The sequence below is a fragment of the Schistocerca serialis genome, chromosome 1, assembly GCF_023864345.2.
Source record: "Schistocerca serialis cubense isolate TAMUIC-IGC-003099 chromosome 1, iqSchSeri2.2, whole genome shotgun sequence".
In the NCBI taxonomy this organism is placed as follows: domain Eukaryota; kingdom Metazoa; phylum Arthropoda; class Insecta; order Orthoptera; family Acrididae; genus Schistocerca; species Schistocerca serialis.
The window spans coordinates 155,664,556-155,685,415 of record NC_064638.1 but is presented as its reverse complement, the minus strand read 5'-3'; the positions used below and the strand labels follow the sequence as shown (position 1 = coordinate 155,685,415).

At 38.2% G+C, this 20,860-nt stretch overlaps 2 protein-coding genes across 2 annotated transcripts; both read left to right on the top strand.

Moving 5' to 3' along the window:
- Positions 1-7,269: 7,269 nt before the first annotated feature.
- LOC126464737 (mediator of RNA polymerase II transcription subunit 9) lies at positions 7,270-17,162 on the top strand. The gene is made up of 4 exons (XM_050096255.1): positions 7,270-7,489; positions 8,053-8,158; positions 14,963-15,104; positions 17,025-17,162. Exons 1-3 carry the CDS (start codon positions 7,386-7,388, stop codon positions 15,098-15,100), a joined length of 348 nt encoding a protein of 115 aa, XP_049952212.1. The 5' UTR covers positions 7,270-7,385; the 3' UTR covers positions 15,101-15,104; positions 17,025-17,162.
- Positions 17,163-17,318: 156 nt separating this feature from the next.
- On the top strand, positions 17,319-19,317 carry LOC126464753 (protein YIPF3-like). The gene has a single exon (XM_050096256.1). It carries the CDS (start codon positions 17,374-17,376, stop codon positions 18,064-18,066), a length of 693 nt encoding a protein of 230 aa, XP_049952213.1. The 5' UTR covers positions 17,319-17,373; the 3' UTR covers positions 18,067-19,317.
- The last annotated feature ends 1,543 nt before the right edge of the window (positions 19,318-20,860 follow it).

Sequence of the window (20,860 nt, the reverse complement as noted above, 5' to 3'; positions counted from 1 at the left end):
TAACCTTGGACTACAAAGCATCAGCGATAGTTAAACCAAATGCATGTTTTGAAGATGTTGTGAAGGAAGCAACTGAACTCACTGGTGACTTCACAATGAATGATTCAGTGATTGTTGTAGCAGGTGCTAATGACATTAACCAACAAAGAAGAAACTTCAGTGCTGCTGCTCAGAAGCTAATTTCGGTGATGAACCATGCACAGCTGATACTATGAACAATACCATACCGATATGACAAGCCATACTTGAACAAATCTATATTTAATCTCAATAGCATTCTAATGGATGTTATGAGTGATATAGTCCGAGTAGTGGATATCAACTATCTTTTACAGAGGTATGATTACATAAAACATGTGTTACATCTCAATGCAAGAGGAAAACTTAATTTGTGTAGAAGCCTTGCTGTTTCAGTAAATGCACATGGAATAGAACAGAGGTAATGAAACAGTTCCCAGTTCAGAAAATGGGTTTAAATCGGATCTGAGGCAAAGTACACAGTTGATGGTATGCAGTAGGACTACTACCCAGCCAGAACTCCCAACAGAGGAGGATGTCTGCAAAAGCCAACACACAACCTGCAAATGTTAACTGTGATACATCTTTATTCTCTGCTGAGGTGGTGCAAAAAGAAAGCAGCCAGACCATGTGTAGCATGAAACAAACTGCAGTACAGGTGTCCTCTAGGGCAAGAAAGCTACCAAAGAGAAGCAACGATTTTTTATGGTTAGCTCCAGGGAATCTGCATCACCAGCGCCTGGATCCAGCATCAACAAGGAGTTAGCAGCATGTGTGAGTAAGCCAACTCCAAGTAACAGAAGACTTCACAAGGCAAATTCACAAACTGATGTACAATTGCAGAACAATTTAGACCTACCATCATGTAACAATGAATCCCTTTTATTCATACATATAAATATCATGTCTTTAAGAAATAAAATTGATGACTTGAGTATTCTCTTAGGAAAGAACAAAACCACCATACAATGTGTTAATGAACATTGGCTAAGTTAAGGTCAGTTGGATTTGTATGTACCATGGGGCTTTGATTTAGTTACAGGATTCTGTCGAAAAACACAACAGCGTGGTGGAGTTTCAATTTATATTAGTAGTGATCTAGATTTGCAATATAGTGTCTTTAATATTGCTGAATAGAGTATAGAGAATGTGCTTGAAGCTGCTGCAATGCTACTTCCAACACTAAAACTCATAATAGTGTCAGTATACCATACTCCATATAGTGACAGTGAATTATTTACACAAGTCTTAGAAAAAATGATCTTACACTTTGACAAGTTAAGCAAATATAGAATATTAATATTTGGAGACATAAACATTGGTATAAGACTAAAGACATCAAAGCAGCTTTATCTACAGAATATGTTAAGATCACATGATCTATATTGCATTAATAACAATCCAACAAGGCAGTTATCTTGTCTCAATAATGATATCACCAATGTTGAAAAAGGTCTGTATTAGCTAGGGTTGTTCAGTACTTATTTTCTTTCAGACCATGAGGGGATATGGTTAAAATTAAAAATCAATAAACCTATATCTAACTGCCCCAAAGCAAAGCATATCAGGCTACTGTATGATCGAAATATTGACAACTACAGGACACAGTTGCAGATGGTTAGATGGAATGACATCCTAGTTGATAGTGAAAGTGTCGAGGATGCATTTACAGTTTTCATCAATATACTCGCAGACATTTTTAAGACCTGTTGTCCAAAAGTTCTGAAAAGAAATATGGCAACAATCAGAAAACATGACTCTACACCCAAGTGGTTCACACCCACTCTGCAGAGACTTAGAGCATTGGTTATGATTTATTATGATAAATATAAAAATCATGATGCAGACAAAGCTAGTTATATTAAGTAAAAGAGTAAATACAGATCAGAAATCAGGTTAGTAAAGTGTAAGGCAAATGACAATTACATTAATAATTCTGACAACAAATGTAAAGCTGCACGGAATGTTGTAAAGACTGAACTGGGGAGAAGTAAGAACTGTAAAAGTGATGACTGTAATGTGAATATCACACCAGATGAGTTCAATGCCTATTTCATTAATGCTTGTGACATAAGTTCCTCTGCTGCAGCTGAGTCAAATAATAAACATCAACAGGACCTAAAGGAGCTGTATCTTTCCTATGACACTTGGAACACATTCCTCCTACATATGAATGGAAAGAGGTCCAGTTAAGTGATATCATGAGATCAATTGCAAAGTTAAGAAGTTCAAGAGCAGAAGACATTTATGGTCTTTCTAATTTTGTAATTAAAAAAATTGGAGATATAATAGCATTTCCACTCTGTGTACTTGTAAATTGGATGTTTACTAGTGGTTGTTTCCCAACATGTTTATAAATGACAGTGGTCACACCACTACACAAAAAAGGAGACAAGTCATGTCCAAGTAATTATCGACCAATTTCTCTTACACCTATTCTATCGAAAGTAATAGAGCATTGCATGCAACTCCAAATCCATAAGCATCTATCTGCCAACCACCTCCTTACTGATTCTCAATATGGATTCAGACCTATGTTATCAACTGTAAAGGCAGTGGAAAATATTATTTCTTTCACTTCGTCTGCATTCGAATCCAAACTTTCTGTAAATGCCACACTTGTAGATCTAAGTAAAGCTTTCGATTCTGTCAACCACAGAATTCTATTAAATAAGCTCTGCTTGTATGGTTTTGAAGGCAAAGTACTATCCCTGAGTACGTTTTATCTGAGTGAGAGAAAACAAATAGTACATTTTAACAGAAACAAATCAAACACACTGGGTGTAACACGAGGTGTGCCACAAGGGTCCGTGCGTGGACCCTTGCTTTTCATAATTTATGTAAATGATTTGTCCAATATGATGCCTTATAAGTCCATATTGTATGCAGACGACACCACCTTTCTTACAGTAGATTTGGCCTTGGACATATTCAAGCACAAAAGTGGAGAACAACTCAGAATATCCAGTGTATGGTTCGGAGCAAATGAATTACAAATTAACTATAAACATTCTATTCAGCCTATGTAACAATGACAACTGTAGTTCCTCAGTTAAGCTTCTTGGCATTCATCTGGACCCAAAATTAACATGGGGAACTCACACCAATTATGTATGCAAAAAGTTATCCCGAGTCACCTATCTGCTAACTAAGCTCAGGACTTGTGTGATGGATGAGCTACTGCTAAAAGCCTATTATGCCTTTTTTCATAGCCACCTCACGTATGCAGTGCTGTCATGGGGCGAAGCCTCTGGGGCAAAAAGAATTTTTCTTTGGCAGAAAAAGGCCATTAGGTGAATTGCTGGAGTGAGAAACCATGTATCATTTAGAGACTATTTCAAAGAGTTAAAAATACTGACACTTACATCACTGTTTATTCTCAGTTGCTTAGTGCACATAAAGGAACACTAAGAAAGCTATAAACTACGCGCGTCTGTACATAGCCATGACACACACCAAAGGCAGATGATGGACATCCCAGTTAATAGGCTTAAAAAACCCAAAACAATTACACATACACAGGGATACAATTATTTAACATGCTACCACCTACAGCACACAGTGTATCACTGAATGTCTTCAAAAATATTACTTGGCTTGGACAAAAAGCATTCTATACAATAGAAGAATTTAAAGTATGTAATAAAAATGATCTAATCTATTAAAACTGATGTATGACATGACCACCATATTACATGAGCACTTCTGAAAATGTTATTGTATCATGTGATTGTGCTTTATTTACATAATGTATTTTTACTCAGTAGTTAACTGCTGTATGACATGACCACCCTATTACATAAGTTCTTCTGAAAATGTTATTGTACCACACTGTTGTGCTTTATTTACATAATGCATTCTCCCCAATGGTTAACATGTATGAAGCCTGCCTCATTTATATTTGTTAAAATGTTTTTCTTAGCATGTGTATTGTGTTACACATACAGTATCTCCTTTTGTCATTCTGCATGACACATGTATGTTTAATGACTACTAAACATGTGCAGTATAAAACATATTTACTCATTCAGAATGTTAAAAATGTATGACTTATTTTGTAATTATATAATGTGTGTAAAATAACGACATCAATTCCATGAAAAATGCCCAAAGATAGATCAATAAATCAATCAATAAGTAAATCAACAAAGATCTCCACTGAAGACTGGATAAATGTTTAAAAATTTGTAGAAGTAATGAAACCATTCGAAGAAATTACTAGGAACTTAAGCAGTTCTCAAGTGAGCGTATCATCAGTCATATCGCTAATTCAAGTTATTGTGACGACATAACAGCAAGAAGAAAGAAAAAGTGACACTTCAGAACAATTCTAAAATTCTACAAGACAATTACGTTATGAACTGAATTCAAGCATAAGTTTTGGAGAACTGACCAAAAACGATAAGTACACAATTGCGACGTACTTAGATCCACAATACAAGTCAAAAATTTTCAACAGCACTGTCACAGAGCTAGTTGGGTCCCAATTTGATGATGACAAAAGCCAAAGATCCAAACTCATCGCAAGATGGCTGCACACCTACTACCTCTAAAAGATAGCTATTTGAAATTGAAAAGCAACCTTCGACAAGTTGTGGCTCAATTACAGAATCTCAATTAGAAACATAGTTACAAACATTGTAATTCATATTAAATATGAACAAATATCAGCAAGACCCAACTACGAATAACAAAAACGACAATCTGCGTTTGATGCTAGAATTAAACCTACTGCAGTACAAAAAGGAAAGAAGACTTTCTCTAAAAGATAATCCGCTAATATGGTGGAAATCTAAAGCAAGCCCGTAACATTATTTATTACCACTAGCTCACCACTATTTGTCAGCTCCTCCCAGTAGCATAGCCTGTGCACAATCACTCAGTGGAGCTGGCCTCATATATGAAGAGAGTCTAAATAGATTGCAAGGTGAAAAAGCGGCATAAGTATTTTTTGTTAAATATAATGTGCCATTGATGGATTTTTAGCATTAATATAATAAAAAATAGTGTTTGATGAAGAGTTGTTACTTTTTTCTTAATATATACAGTTCTGCATCCGCTTCCGTTCAAATTTGCGTTTGACATCTGTTTACACTTCTGCTTCTGTTGTCACACCACCGTCGCATCACTAGTTGCTACGTAGTCTGGGCACAGCGCCTCCGATTCAACAGAAAATATCATTAAGTGCAGTGTTATGTGCAGTTAATGCTAAGTAGAAGTGATTACTGTTTTAATATTTGTTTTATTCAGCTGTTGGATGTGCTTTTTAATGGATTCTTACAAGTCACAGTTTAGTTTTAATGTTGCATCTAGATCCGCAACAATCGATTACCAGTTGTAAAACACAATTTTATCTTCGTAAATTAATTTGTAGTATTCTCTAAACCTTTGGGTAGTTAACAAGTCGTTTCAATGAGTCTGATGTTGATTTTTCAGTATTTCAGTTGCATTCATTATAAAACTCTTTCATTTTCAAACTCATTTTGCCAAAGGCTGATGATAAAATTGTTTATACGCAAATTGGATTCAGCCTGGCAGCTGTACTGCATGCACGGATCCCATGACAGACTTTCATGGGATACGCGATGCATCTCTGCGATATGCCACACACGTGTGGCATCTATGAAGCGATCTGTCTCTCATGTTTGAGGCCCTTGCTACAGAAATTTCCGACGTACACTTTTGTGCATTTAAGTCATAGACATATATGTATGTCTGTGATTTAAGTAGTATGCCGTACTTCAACAATGAGCAAGCTGTTGAAGGAGATATCTAATATTAGCACAATTTATTTTCACAAATATCATAAGAAGTAAATAAATTTAAGTTGACCAAAGTCACGTAATAAACTAAAGCCCGGTCCACACGCAACGATCTGTCTGCGCAGACATTGGCGCAGATGTCTGTACATGCAAAAGATCGCTGCAAATGTGGTGTGTTCACACGACACAAACCCCAATCTACTACTCGCCCGCCATCTGTCGGTGTAGAAAAGAAATATCAGTGTCAAGCGACTACGCTCCCCATAAACGTCAAAAATTTAATTCAGTTATTTTGAAATACAGAAATGGAGGAAGTTCTGTTGAGGTCTGTGTTCGCAACTTGTGTTGCAAAAAACATTCAGACCAACCGCAGGAAACAGAGAAAGCGGTCAAAATGGTGTAGACAGTGGCTGCTAAGGCGAAAGCAGTTTTCTCACCTACATTTTTACTGCGAGAGTTGCAGGGCGAACCTGTTTTGTTTTACATTACCTCGTGTTCCATTTCCTGGCACATTGACACACCAATTTCATCTTCAATTGTACTCCTGCTTGGTCTTGGCGTTTCTTGATCACTAAGAAAGCCAAGCACATCAAAATACCATAACGTTGGCTGGTATACTTGATCTACTCTGACACTAGATTTCTGAACTTTGGATAACTCTTTTCGGTAAACAGTTCGCTGACAGACTTAATTTACTTGCCTTCATCTTCTCATCCTTCAGGACAGCGTAAATAGCTTCACATGTGTTGGGTATTATTTTACTCAACGCTTGTTTCGATACTGCAGTTGAAAATTCCAAATCCTTGTAGCTCCTTCCTGTTGCTAGGAATCTTAATGTTACCGCCAGCCGTTCATGAGTACAAATTGCCCTTCTCATACAAGTATTTTTTCTTATGAGGGGTTACAAGCTTTAAGAGATAATTATAAGTTTCGACATCCATCCGCAAATAATTTCGCCAGTTCGCAACGAATTTATTTTTTTATTACCGTTCCTCTGTTTGCAATTTTTCAATTAGAGCATTGTATACTGCTGTCTTTTTGTCTCGGTCACTATATTCTTTACTTTTAATCTTTCACAAACATGGGTGGTTTCTATATATTTCAATGAATTAACTTACAAACTCTCAGGAACACTGACGAGTATCAGCCATTTTAATGCCCTGTGCGTACAAATACAAACACTAGACTGAGCAAAAAGCTGTTTCGCGCCAGATTTGCGGCGATCTCCTGTCCACACGCTCCAACTCGTCTGCGCAGATGTGGTTTGAACCCACAGATTTGAGAGGTTTCGCTCAAACCTCCAACTCCAACTTCCAGGTTTGCACACACCTCAGGTTGGTGCAAATCTTCTGTCCACACGCAACTATCTGTCTGCGCAGATGTGATGTGCGCAGACATATCGTTGCGTGTGGACGGGGCTTAACAAAGACAATTGTGTAGTTTACAAAAATTACTAAAAGTAATCTTTGACATAGTGCATTCTATAAACAACATCTGAGAAAACATTATCGTCTGCGATAGTGGCTGGCTGCGTACTGTGCTACATTGGAAGTGTTTAAGGAAAGTAGTACTAAATAATGGCTCGTTTCTTAAAAACTAAGTGAAATGGAAGCGATAGAGCAAAATGGTTCAATTGCAGCTCCAACTAGCCTGACAGTCGATGACGTTGATGTTGATTTCTTACCACTTATATACGATATTATTAGAAGGTTAGTTTTTCACTTCTGTTCAAAAGCGGAAAAAAAGAATTTTTTTCAGCCTTCGCGATAATTACTAAAGGTGTTGACATGGCTAATATGTTAAAGCGTCAGTTGAGTGGGGAAAAATACTATATGCTAATTTCTTGTTGATTTAAGCATAGGGCTAAGTATCTTTAGTAATAGCTGAGTTGAATAACGAATGTACCTCGAATTGTGTTTTTCATCTAGTAGAAACGAAGTTTGTTGACATTATGTTAATGTTTCGTAATGTTTTCAACATAAAAATACATACTCGACAAAGTCCCTGCGAAGTGCATTACAGGGGTACCACGCGTTAGGATTCCTTCCGGTTCCAATCATGTACGGAGATTGTGGAGAATAACGCTGCTCTGTACATAGGAAACGCAGTTTGTTGTACCGGTAATGCTGCAACTCATTACAATGAGTGTTTACTATCTTAACACACATTACTTTAATGTTCGTGCAGACAGCAAAAGTTGTTGATTATAAGTGTTTGCATTTTTGACCCATAAAACCATTCGAAGTGAATTTAATACCTGTTGCATTTATAGTGTGGAACGTGATCCTCATGACTCGACACAGAAAACAAGAGAATCTCAAGATATAAGCCAAAAAATTTTGGAACTACATAAGAAGTTTGATGAAGCAAGAGCTCAGGTAAGTTTCACACACTCTGCAAACTTATACTGTTATTTATGTCGAAGTGGGTTCATATAGTCTTGTATTTAGTGACATTATTTTGCATATGGTTTCAAAACATTGAAATTACCCACTGTAGTAAATGTTTTAGAGAGTGAAATGAAAACCAAACATCCATCACCTCGGGACCATGAAGTGGTTCCATCCAAAAGTACCACACCATGTTAAGATATTTATCTCTAGATGCAATGATGAGTTTCTGTTTGTAGAACATGGCTGGCTGGTGACAAATCCACAACTGCACTCACCCTTGCAGTTCTTCATCTGACTGAAACAACATTCACACATCTTCCTTCAGCTCACCAAAGATGTGAAAATCGGATGGTGAAGGATCCAAGCTTACAACCAAATTGCTGGAGTGTAGGCTTCATCCAATTGGAGGTGGAGGGGGGAAGGTGGTGTTATGCAACAGCGTGTTTGTATCTGACAGACTCGGGGCAAACAGCAAAGCCAACAGTGGAAACTTCCCACACTGTCCCACCAAAGAAATCCGGAGCTGTTCACACAAGTTCTGGTAAGTCACTATGAACTGCCTCTTCAAGTGGAGGGCCCCTCTGCTCGTCGAGTTCCTGAAGTGTGGAACCACAGTCAAATCGTAGCACTATGAACACATGGCAGAAAGTAAAACATGCCATAAAGTTAAAATGCCCAGGAATGCTGTTGTATGGGATCACTCTGTTGCAAGGTAGTTCCTGTTGTCATTCTGCCAATTGGACAAAGGCTACCCTTCACTGATTTTGTTGGAAAACATTGCAACATCCTCCTTCCAGAGTGTATCTTTCACTGCATAATTTTTCATGCCTTTGGCAGCCTGAAGAAAGATATGCATGTAGGCCTACATCTGTTTCAGTTGTGGGTGCATTTGTGGCTCTGCCAGCAACCAACTGTGTTCTGTGAAACAGGAATTATCTCATCTATCCAGATGTCATAACGTGTGGTGGTTACATCTGAATGGAACCACAGCCTGCTCCCGTTATGGCGGCTGTTTGATTTTAATTTGACAGCACTTAATAAGATTTGACAGTGCCTATAATATCAACTGGCAATGTAGAGGTTTGAACTACATTAGCTCCTATGTTCTGAAAGGCAATAAAAATCAAGTGGCATTAAGTTCTTTTATTTGAAAAAAAAAAATGTAGGTTTAGAAATAATTTTTAAAACTAACATCAGTATTAGCATCTGTGCTCTTCACACGTGTGTGTGTGTGTGTGTGTGTGTGTGTGTGTGTGTGTGTGTGTGTGTGTGTGTGTGTGTGTGTGTGTGTGTGTGTGTGTGTGTGTGTGTGTGTGTGTGTGTGTGTGGGCGCGCGCGCGCGGGGCTTTTTTCCTATCTCTCTTCATGCACATGGAGGGGACACATCTACACACTCATTTTTTTGTTATACATTCAATATTTGAAAAGATAGGCATTTATCAGACCTGTGTCCTCAACAATATGGTTGATTTCGGTAATTATCTGAATTTGACACTATGAATTTTGTCTCCGACAGCTAAGGTCTGCGAACATTTCTCCAGATCTTTTGGTTAATTACAGAAACTTACATGACAATTACTGCTGTTCCACTTCCAGTGATCTGCAGTGTGTGAACAACTACAATCATGGGTATTAAGTGCATCACCAATAACTTCTGCTGTTTCAGCAATATATTAATAAAAGTTGTGAAATTTTAACTTTTATCTGCATATTGAATGTTAACTTCCCTGTAAGGGCTCCAGCCTTACATGGTTAAAAGGCATTTTATGAGAATCCTGTTTGCAATACTACCTGCAGAAGGTAAGAAGTCTGTAGACTTAAGTACCATCTTGTCATACTCATCACACACCTAATTCACCATAGCACAAGGCACATATGATTTGTTGTTGTTGTTGTTGTGGTCTTCAGTCCTGAGACTGGTTTGATGCAGCTCTCCATGCTACTCTATCCTGTGCAAGCTTTTTCATCTCCCAGTACCTACTGCAACCTACATCCTTCTGAATCTGCTTAGTGTATTCATCTCTTGGTCTCCCTCTACGATTTTTACCCTCCACGCTGCCCTCCAATACTAAATTGGTGATCCCTTGATGCCTCAGAACATGTCCTACCAACTGATCCCTTCTTCTGGTCAAGTTGTGCCACAAACTTCTCTTCTCCCCAATCCTATTCAATACTTCCTCATTAGTTATGTGATCTACCTATCTAATCTTCAGCATTCTTCTGTAGCACCACATTTCGAAAGCTTCTATTCTCTTCTTGTCCAAACTATTTATCGTCCATGTTTCACTTCCATACATGGCTACACTCCATACGAATACTTTCAGAAATGACTTCCTGACACTTAAATCTATACTGGATGTTAACAAATTTCTCTTCTTCAGAAACGCTTTCCTTGCCATTGCCAGCCTACATTTTATATCCTCTCTACTTCGACCATCATCAGTTATTTTGCTCCCCAAATAGCAAAACTCCTTTACTACTTTAAGTGCCTCATTTCCTAATCTAATTCCCTCAGCATCACCCGACTTAATTAGACTACATTCCATTATCCTTGTTTTGCTTTTGTTGATGTTCATCTTATATCCTACTTTCAAGACACTGTCCATTCCATTCAACTGCTCTTCCAAGTCCTTTGCTGTCTCCGACAGAATTACAATGTCATCGGCGAACCTCAAAGTTTTTATTTCTTCTCCATGAATTTTAATACCTACTCCGCATTTTTCTTTTGTTTCCTTTACTGCTTGCTCAATATACAGATTGAACAACGTCGGGGACAGGCTACAACCCTGTCTTACTCCCTTCCCAACCACTGCTTCCCTTTCATGTCCCTCGACTCTTATAACTGCCATCTGGTTTCTGTACAAATTGTAAATAGCCTTTCGCTCTCTGTATTTTACCCCTGCCACCTTTAGAATTTGAAAGAGAGTATTCCAGTCAACATTGTCAAAAGCTTTCTCTAAGTCTACAAATGCTAGAAACGTAGGTTTGCCTTTCCTTAATCTTTCTTCTAAGATAAGTCGTAAGGTCAGTATTGCCTCACGTGTTCCAGTGTTTCTACGGAATCCAAACTGATCTTCCCCGAGGTTGGCTTCTACTAGTTTTTCCATTCGTCTGTAAAGAATTCGTGTTAGTATTTTGCAGCTGTGACTTATTAAGCTGATAGTTCGGTAATTTTCACATCTGTCAACACCTGCTTTCTTTGGGATTGGAATTATTATTCTTCTTGAAGTCTGAGGGTATTTCGCCTGTTTCATACATCTTGCTCACCAGATGGTAGAGTTTTGTCAGGATTGGCTCTCCCAAGGCCGTCAGTAGTTCCAATGGAATATTGTCTACTCCGGGGGCCTTGTTTCGACTCAGGTCTTTCAGTGCTCTGTCAAACTCTTCACGCAGTATCATATCTCCCATTTCATCTTCATCTACATCCTCTTCCATTTCCATAATATTGTCCTCAAGTACATCGCCCTTGTATAGACCCTCTATATACTCCTTCCACCTTTCTGCTTTCCCTTCTTTGCTTACAACTGGGTTTCCATCTGAGCTCTTGATATTCATACAAGTCGTTCTCTTATCTCCAAAGGTCTCTTTAATTTTCCTGTAGGCGGTATCTATCTTACCCCTAGTGAGACAGGCCTCTAGATCCTTACATTTGTCCTCTAGAGACGTTTGTATTCCTTTTTGCCTGTTTCACTTACTGCATTTTTATATTTTCTCCTTTCATCAATTAAATTCAATATTTCTTCTGTTACCCAAGGATTTCTACTAGCCCTCGTCTTTTTACCTACTTGATCCTCTGCTGCCTTCACTACTTCATCCCTCAAAGCTACCCATTCTTCTTCTACTGTATTTATTTCCCCCATTCCTGTCAATTGCCCCCTTATGCTCTCCCTGAATCTCTGTACAACCTCTGGTTCTTTTAGTTTATCCAGGTCCCATCTCCTTAAATTCCCACCTTTTTGCAGTTTCTTCAGTTTTAATCTACAGGTCATAACCAATAGATTGTGGTCAGAGTCCCCATCTGCCCCTGGAAATGTCTTACAATTTAAAACCTGGTTCCTAAATCTCTGTCTTACCATTATATAATCTATCTGATACCTTTTAGTATCTCCAGGGTTCTTCCATGTATACAACCTTCTTTCATGATTCTTAAACCAAGTGTTAGTTATGATTATGTTGTGCTCTGTGCAAAATTCGACCAGGCGGCTTCCTCTTTCATTTCTGTCCCCCAATCCATATTCACCTACTATGTTTCCTTCTCTCCCTTTTGTCCCCCAATCCATATTCACCTACTATGTTTCCTTCTCTCCCTTTTCCTACACTCGAATTCCAGTCACCCATGACTATTAAATTTTCGTCTCCCTTCACAATCTGAATAATTTCTTTTATTTCATCATACATTTCTTCAATTTCTTCGTCATCTGCAGAGCTAGTTGGCATATAAACTTGTACTACTGTAGTAGGCGTGGGCTTCGTATCTATCTTGGCCACAATAATGCGTTCACTATGCTGTTTGTAGTAGCTTACCCGCATTCCTATTTTCCTATTCATTATTAAACCTGCTCCTGCATTACCCCTATTTGATTTCGTGTTTATTACCCTGTAGTCACCTGACCAGAAGTCTTGTTCCTCCTGCCACCGAACTTCACTAATTCCCACTATATCTAACTTCAACCTATCCATTTCCCTTTTTAAATTTTCTAACCTACCTGCCCGATTAAGGGATCTGACATTCCACGCTCCGATCCGTAGAACGCCAGTTTTCTTTCTCCTGATAACGACATCCTCTTGAGCAGTCCCCGCCCGGAGATCCGAATGGGGGACTATTTTACCTCCGGAATATTTTATCCAAGAGGACGCCATCATCATGTAATCATACAGTAAAGCTGCATGCCCTCGGGAAAAATTACGGCTGTAGTTTCCCCTTGCTTTCAGCCGTTCGCAGTACCAGCACAGCAAGGCCGTTTTGGTTATTGTTAAAAGGCCAGATCAGTCAATCATCCAGACTGTTGCCCTTGCAACTACTGAAAAGGCTGCTGCCCCTCTTCAGGAACCACACGTTTGTCTGGCCTCTCAACAGATACCCCTCCGTTGTGGTTGCACCTACGGTACGGCCATCTGTATCGCTGAGGCACGCAAGCCTCCCCACCAACGGCAAGGTCCATGGTTCATGGGGGGGACATATGATTTGTCTCTCAAATATACCCATGCTGATGAAAGGTAACTCTTGGTGGCCCCTACGATCTAAGATACAAAGTACCCCTCACGCCAAGCTGGATAGTGACAACTGTCAGCCTCAAGATACCAATTAGTGAGAGTTTGCTTCATAACAATTTTACAGTCTAAACACAACAAAAAATAACATTCTCACTTTTCTACTGAAATGTTTATCTCCTTTGAGCTTCTCCCAACATACCAATGTTCAAATAATGTAGGCTACAGGGATCTAGGTGAAGACTGTGACAACTGCCAGGGAGCAAATGTATCGTTGCTTTTGGAAATGAGATAAACTCACTGGCACACACTGCTGGCAACATAAAAGAAACAAATTTTGGAATTTGTTGACTTAAATATTTTGTTATTTCTAGTTTCTTGACTGAATAGTTCTAGATTTAATCGGAAGTTAACTAATAGTTGTTCCCTCGTGTGCTAAAATAGAGATACCCATCCCTACATCCAGCCATCCATCCTTGGTAATATGAAGCATGGAATACACATCAAGCAGAATTAGACTAGTCCTTTTTAGCAGAATTGACCCTTTTTACAGTTGACACTCATATTGTAATTCTCTAACATGCTAATGTACTGTGATGTGGAGACTTCGGGAAGTTCCTGTACTGCAGACAGGGTATGTGTGTTCGAAATGTGGTGCTACAGAAGAATGCTGAAGATTAGATAGGTAGATCACATAACTAATGAGGAAGTATTGAATAGGATTGGGGAGAAGAGAAGTTTGTGGCACAACTTGACCAGAAGATGGGATCGGTTGGTAGGACATGTTCTGAGGCATCAAGGGATCACCAATTTAGTATTGGAGGGCAGCGTGGAGGGTAAAAATCGTAGAGGGAGACCAAGAGATGAATACACTAAGCAGATTCAGAAGGATGTAGGTTGCAGTAGGTACTGGGAAATGAAGCAGCTTGCACAGGATAGAGTAGCATGGAGAGCTGCATCAAACCAGTCTCAGGACTGAAGACCACAACAACAAAAGGTAAAACTTGGAATATGACAGTCTATTTCAAGATATTTGATATTATTAATAAATCATTGGATTTGAGAAGGAATAGTGGAAGGTCTAGGAAGGTGGAGAGAGGGTGGGGGGGGGGGGGGGGAGGGAACTGAGAGAGAGAGAGCGAGCATGCGTACACACACACACACACACACACACACACACACACACACACAAAAATCAATCGAGAGGAATTCACTGTGATGAAAATAAGACCAAGACAAAATGGTAATTGAAAAAATCTATAAATATATGTAACTGCCTTTATGTTTGTATTTTTTCCAAGAATTTGCTGTAAACTTTAAATTGTTGGAAAGGTCTTTTGGCTTGTGTATGTTATTGATACACCCAGTATTACAAAGCAGTGGTCAAAAGATGACAAATGATTACATAGACAGGATGATGACATATGCATGATGGCATAGTTGATTTTCTAGCTGGAATTTAAAAATTTATATTTAATGGCAAAGTTTCAAATCTTTGCTAACATTATTAATGACATAAGAAGTGAGTTGCGTAACTTGTTCTAACTGTGTACTGTTGACAGTGTATTTTTACTTCAGATTGGGCGCCTGCCAGGAGTAGAGTATAGCAAAGAGGAGCAATTGAAAAAATTAGAAACCTTCCGTAAGCAGCTGCAATTAAAAAAAGACTTGTTGAGGAAGTACCGTGAGATGTGTACTTTTGAAATTCCTAAATAACTGTGTAAGTACCATTGTCCTGTACAACAGAATTTTATTTAACAGTTCATAATGTGAATAGTTTCTGTGTATAGATGATACATATATAGTTTGCTGGGTAGGATGCTTCAAAGTTCATGTATGTTTCTAGTTTTCTGCCAGGTATGGCTTTTTAGTTTTCAGATGCTTTATACAAATAAATTAGTGTTATTGCCATGTCCACAGTTGTAAAATAATTGTAATGGCATCTGAGATTCAAACTTGAATAGTTTGTAGACAGTATATGTCAAAAGGACATTTTAGATATAGTAAATTGTGTGCATGGATGCCAGTGATAAAATAATTTGTTGATTTTTTTTCCTTTCTTTCATTATTAGGTTCCCAAGTGGCTGTTGCATTTGTCAGTTTATTCAGTAAACTAGCAATTTGTTGATGGGAACTATTTCATACAACTGAGGTTTCCAACAAACATTTCTGAAAATAATTTATTTTAAGAAATAGTTACCAAATTGGCAGATATGCACTGCATATTTGATGAATGCAACATGACAGTTAAACCTTTCATTAAATCTTTGTACAGGGTTTTACATTTATCTGATGACCATGCGCTCAGCGCAGTATGTGTTGGGCAGCAAGCACTCTATTGCCCAGCAAATCTGATGCCGTGTGACCCATCTGTTGCTGCAGTACTAAATTAAAATACATGCAAATAAATTTTGTATTCACTTATGCCCTGCAAGGAGATAGTGGAACTGCCTGCCAGTATTTTCTACACATTTCAGACATCTACTGAATAAGTTATTAATCGCACAATGTAGTTCTCCTGGAGAAATCACATTGACTCGCAAATATTATTCCTGAGTTCCTGTGACGGATGTTGTGTACACTTTATCCTTTAGTGGCTTCCCACAAATAGAAATCACACGGGGTTAAATTTGGGAATTCGAGCAGCCCAGATATTGTTGGCAATGATTGCCATGGAGCAGGAACAAATCATGACTTGCTTCAGAAACATTGGCCATATGAGCCCTCGGCGAATCCTGTAGAAGAAATGCTAAGCTTCATTCTCTTTCACTGTTAACAGTATCATGTAAAAAGATTGGGCACATTATTGTGTCTCCACTAACTGCACACAACTCGTATTTTCTGATTGTGAAATTGGTTACTCGTGAAGAAGAATAGGTCTACTGGCACTCCAGTGTTGACATTTTTGGGAATAAATATACCTATGTAAACAGAACCAAGCCTCATCTGAAAATAGAATGAGGTAAGGATCCATTTCAGCATCGTGCACTAGTTTCATGCATAAAGTCTAATCCTGTACACGAGATCACCAGGTTTCAGTGCTTTCACTACTGTTAATTTGTAGGGCCTTAGCCCAAGTAACTCAACAGCAATTTGTACAAACATGCAAGAAATTTGCATTTGCTGTGAAAGGCAGCTAAGAGACTTTTTAGGGGAATTTTCCAGGCGGTACGCAATGTCATCAAGGTGAGATTATGTGAGCACTGTTTTAAGTCGTCATTTGCAGTTCTTGTCAGGAACATCTTCTGTCTCACGGATTTTATTCACTAATTTGTGAATTTCATAATGAGCTGGAAACTTTTGTCCAAACAATCTCAGGGCAATACAAGCTGACTCCGTACCGACATATGAATTGTAAATACTTTTTGTGGGATGAAATAATTTGGTCTTGCCATTGTTGCTTTTGCAGACTTCACTTTTTTTTCCCACTGTTTGCATGACACTTACCTAAAAGACTTGTAGTGCAGCATGAACAGAGAGACACAGGACCCATCTGACTAGCCTAGGCAGCTCCACTGGCCAGCAAACAAAATCCTGCACATACTCTCATCAAATAAATGGAACACCCTCTATATGTAAGAAGAATGAGAATAAATAATGATTCTGTAAGTAAAAGTAATTAATTTTTCTTTTCTTTCAGGTGCACACAATTTAGTTGCCAGAGAATGGTGTTACGCTGGGTCATACGTTACCTGGCCAACAATGAACAGCTTGTGAACAGAATAGCAGACTCCTACCCTGTCAGAAGGGCGGCTCAACTAGTTGTGTACCTATTCAATGTCGGAAAGTTAGCTGCGTCGAACTCTCGTGTGGCAGACAATGTGAATAAAGATAGTCTGCGATCTTTCATTGCTAGATTCCGAGCTGAACTAAAAGATGCAAAAGAAGAATTTAAAGAAAAGGCTGATGAATTGAAAAAACAAAATAAAAAGTGAGGGATGATACACAGTCCTTGTACAGCACGTCTGTGACTCTCTCTTCTACATTGTATGCTTGGATTTTCATTTTTTCTCTTCTTGTTGATGCGACCTAGAAGAATGCAGGGCTCACAGGAGCCCTGTTCTGTGATTTATTTGGGCCGAGACAATCTTGAGAAAAACCATGATAAATCACTGAAAGAATGGCTGAAAACACATTTGATTGTGCCTCCAATGGAACTAATTTCCCGTATATTACACTCACTGTTTCCAACTTCACGCCTGCCCCCTCCAGATCTTTTGGGGCCTGGTTTAGCATTTTTTATCTTAGCGGCTCTCCTTCACACAGGGCATTCAGCTAAAGTATTACAGACAGCATCATCTGCACCATCTCCAATTCTTGCTCTTCTGCTATACACAGCCCTGATTCCAGCAGCAGCATATGTTTCTGTCTGCATAGCAGGATCAACATTGTCACTGATGGAAACAATTTCACTTATGGGTTACGCTTCCTACGGCCACATACTTGCAATGGGTATCCCAGTTCTCTTTCACCAAGAAGAAAGTGAAATATTCTTCTTTTGGTGCCTTACCGTATTTGGAGGGCTCAGTTCTTTAAGAATTATACTTGTACTGCTAGTTTCAGTACGTATTCCTGCAGCCCGGTTAGTAGTGTGTAGTCTCGTAGCAACTTTACATTTGCTTTCTCTTGTATTCCTGCATTTTGTTTACATGCATACGACATTTGTGTATGGTGGAAACTGAAGTGTTGAAGGCTAATCCCCTATGCATACCTGAGTATAAAATAAATATTTTATTTGAAGCCCTGTCAGATTTTCCCATATTTTAACTGAAATCAAATCATTTAAAGCGTAACTTGGGTCTTTGACATGTAGCGGCCATTGTTACCAGGAGTGTGTACAGATAATTTCACTGCCATAAATATTGAAAATGTAATTAATATAATTTCAAGGAGCCCAGCAGAATCTTAGTTAGCAATACAGACCACAGGATTGTGATACTGAAGTGTCAGTGGTGGAATGCACTTCAGCTTTCAAAAAGTTACATAATTCTTTCATAGTGCCTTGTGCTGAACAATTTGTAAAGACTGGAAGCTGATGTGCTTGTATTAAGGTGGCTCTTCGAACAGTTATATCCCGAGTAGTAGTAGTGGTGGTTACCACCACCACCAAACTAGTGGAATATCTTCATTGTATTGTATAAGTTGTTACATCAGAAAAATATGAATGTAGAAGATAGTTTTAGCTTGTGCTGAAAGTGGTATGACTGTGCCCTATAGTAAAATATGGAAACAAATTGAAGTATTGTGTAGTTATCACTGCACAAAATGCACAGATTTGTTTAGTCAAACAGGTGAATCATTACAGTGAAGTATTCCGAAGTTCATGTACAGAGATCCCATGAAATTAGTTGCATATTACAAGCGGTATTACCACTATTTATTTGTATTCTCATGACCATTTAATTGTTACATTTAGAATATTATTAAATTTGACAAAATATGCAGTCTGACCACCACTCGTTGCACATTATTAGTGCCTAACGTGGTCAGAGCAGCATATGATAGCCGAACAGATTTGATGTTCAGATTGTTGTCTACTGTATTATCAACAGTTTTGGCCCAAAATTGAATTCTGTAAAAATATGATTCATGTAATACCTCTTAGTAGCATAGCAGAACTACTTCGTGTTGATATATCAAGACTGAAAATATTGTAATCAATGTGCCCAAGAGTTTCATGTATGCACTTGTAATGTACCTAAATTTCTTGAAGGCATTCATCTTTATTCCAAATCAATTTGTTATAAAATACTTGCAGAACTTGATGTTCATTCAGTTTTGAATTGTGAACGATTGGCAAATGATCATCTTAGCAATATATTTTCAAGACAAGAAATTTACTTGATTTTATTCGAATTACTGTATTACGTCAACTGTTTAATTCGTAATCGTACTTTGAACAGTAAAAGCACAGAAGTTGTATTCATAACATATTTGCTATAGTGAGATGTTCATTTGCAGTTATAATTGCAAAGTGTTCTCCCCTTCCAATCTTCCTCTTAAAGAATATGGCAGGTGTACAGAATTTCAACTACTTCCTTCCCCACCCCTCAAAAAATGGCAAGAGATTCTTCCTATTAAATTTCTTCTTTTGTGTAGGATCAGATTACCATAGCACAAATATTTTCATTCATCAGCATTCATTAAGAGGAAAAAGATTGGGTTTCCTGATGACATGAACAGCAATTCTTGAATGTATGCATTTGCTGTTAACTTGCATTCCATGGTGTGTCCATGTTAGTTCAAGTCCAATATTTTGATGCTTGTTACATTAAATAACTATTTTACTGAACACAAAGCAAAATACACTTGAACCGCTGATAACTGAGTTGACAGAAGTTCAGCTAGGATTAATACTCAGTTCATAAACAGGTTTTTTTTAGCAAAGGTCGTAAGAGCGGCATCCGAAAAGTATCTGGCTGCAGTAAACAGACTGGGCTATGGCCTGCAGAAGCTGTCTTTATAGATGATAGGACACTGTAGTTCAGCACAACACAGAGGATTGGACTTTAACTGCTTATTTGCAGCAAAACAATTTGGACTAGCATCCTCAGCAAACAGTTTTTGAAGAGACAAAAACGGGAGTGCACCAAGTACCAAGTGTGTCATTGCATATTTTGTTTCCTATTTTCAGTTTAATTTTAATCCTGTGGTTAACAGTGATCCTATCAGGTTGGCAAAAGATTTTGGTATTCAACACTGTTACAGCCGGAGGTAATAAATCACTTATGAGTGACCCAGTGATTTATAAAATCTCCGCATTCCTTAAATTTCCCAAAGTAATATCTGCTAGTGGTACACATTGTGTTTTCTGGCCAACCTCTAATGCCTCTGTACCTGGATGATGCTCTTGAAAATGGGAATAATTTCCTGAAATGCAATGTGCAAAATATAAGTGAAAGAAAGCATGACTAGAGCAGAAAAGTTATTTATAGACAAACCCATTGTTTTCACAAACCATTTCTAACAGATCAAGACACGTTCTTCTAAATTTCACTTTTAACTACCTATAAAGATCAATGATGAGCTAAAAATTGTGTTTTTTATATACTGCAGTAACAGAACAATGCAGAACCTCTCATATGGAATAGTATACCGAGAAGAATGCACTTGGCAACACGATTCATTTCCTGAAACTTGTCTTGTAAAATATAAATGCAGGAAAATCATGACTGATAGCAGAAAAGTTACTTATAAAAAACCCTACTACTTTCATCTGTTTTTTCAGTCTGTTGTTTGAATCTCCAGTGTTTATCCATTAAATCTTCTGAACATTGTAACTGTCATTGGTTCTGATTCTGTTATTGGTTCTTTATTTATTTATTTTTATTTTTTGTTTTTTTTATGTTCAACACATGACTGGTCAGCACCCATCTCTCCCTGAGATTTTTGCAACATTGTTGTGGTGGTGTTGGTGGTCTTTAGTACCAAGATTGGTTTGATGCAGCTCTCCATGCTACTCTATCCTGTGCAGGC

What these genes read in the sequence shown, in the direction of transcription:
- LOC126464737 (XM_050096255.1), top strand. Translation starts at nt 7,386, where the DNA reads ATGGAAGCGATAGAGCAAAATGGTTCAATTGCAGCTCCAACTAGCCTG. An exon ending in ATATACGATATTATTAGAAG is followed by an intron (nt 7,490 to 8,052) that starts GTTAGTTTTTCA and finishes TTGCATTTATAG; the next exon opens with TGTGGAACGTGATCCTCATG. An exon ending in TTGATGAAGCAAGAGCTCAG is followed by an intron (nt 8,159 to 14,962) that starts GTAAGTTTCACA and finishes TTTTTACTTCAG; the next exon opens with ATTGGGCGCCTGCCAGGAGT.
- LOC126464753 (XM_050096256.1), top strand. Translation starts at nt 17,374, where the DNA reads ATGCTTGGATTTTCATTTTTTCTCTTCTTGTTGATGCGACCTAGAAGA.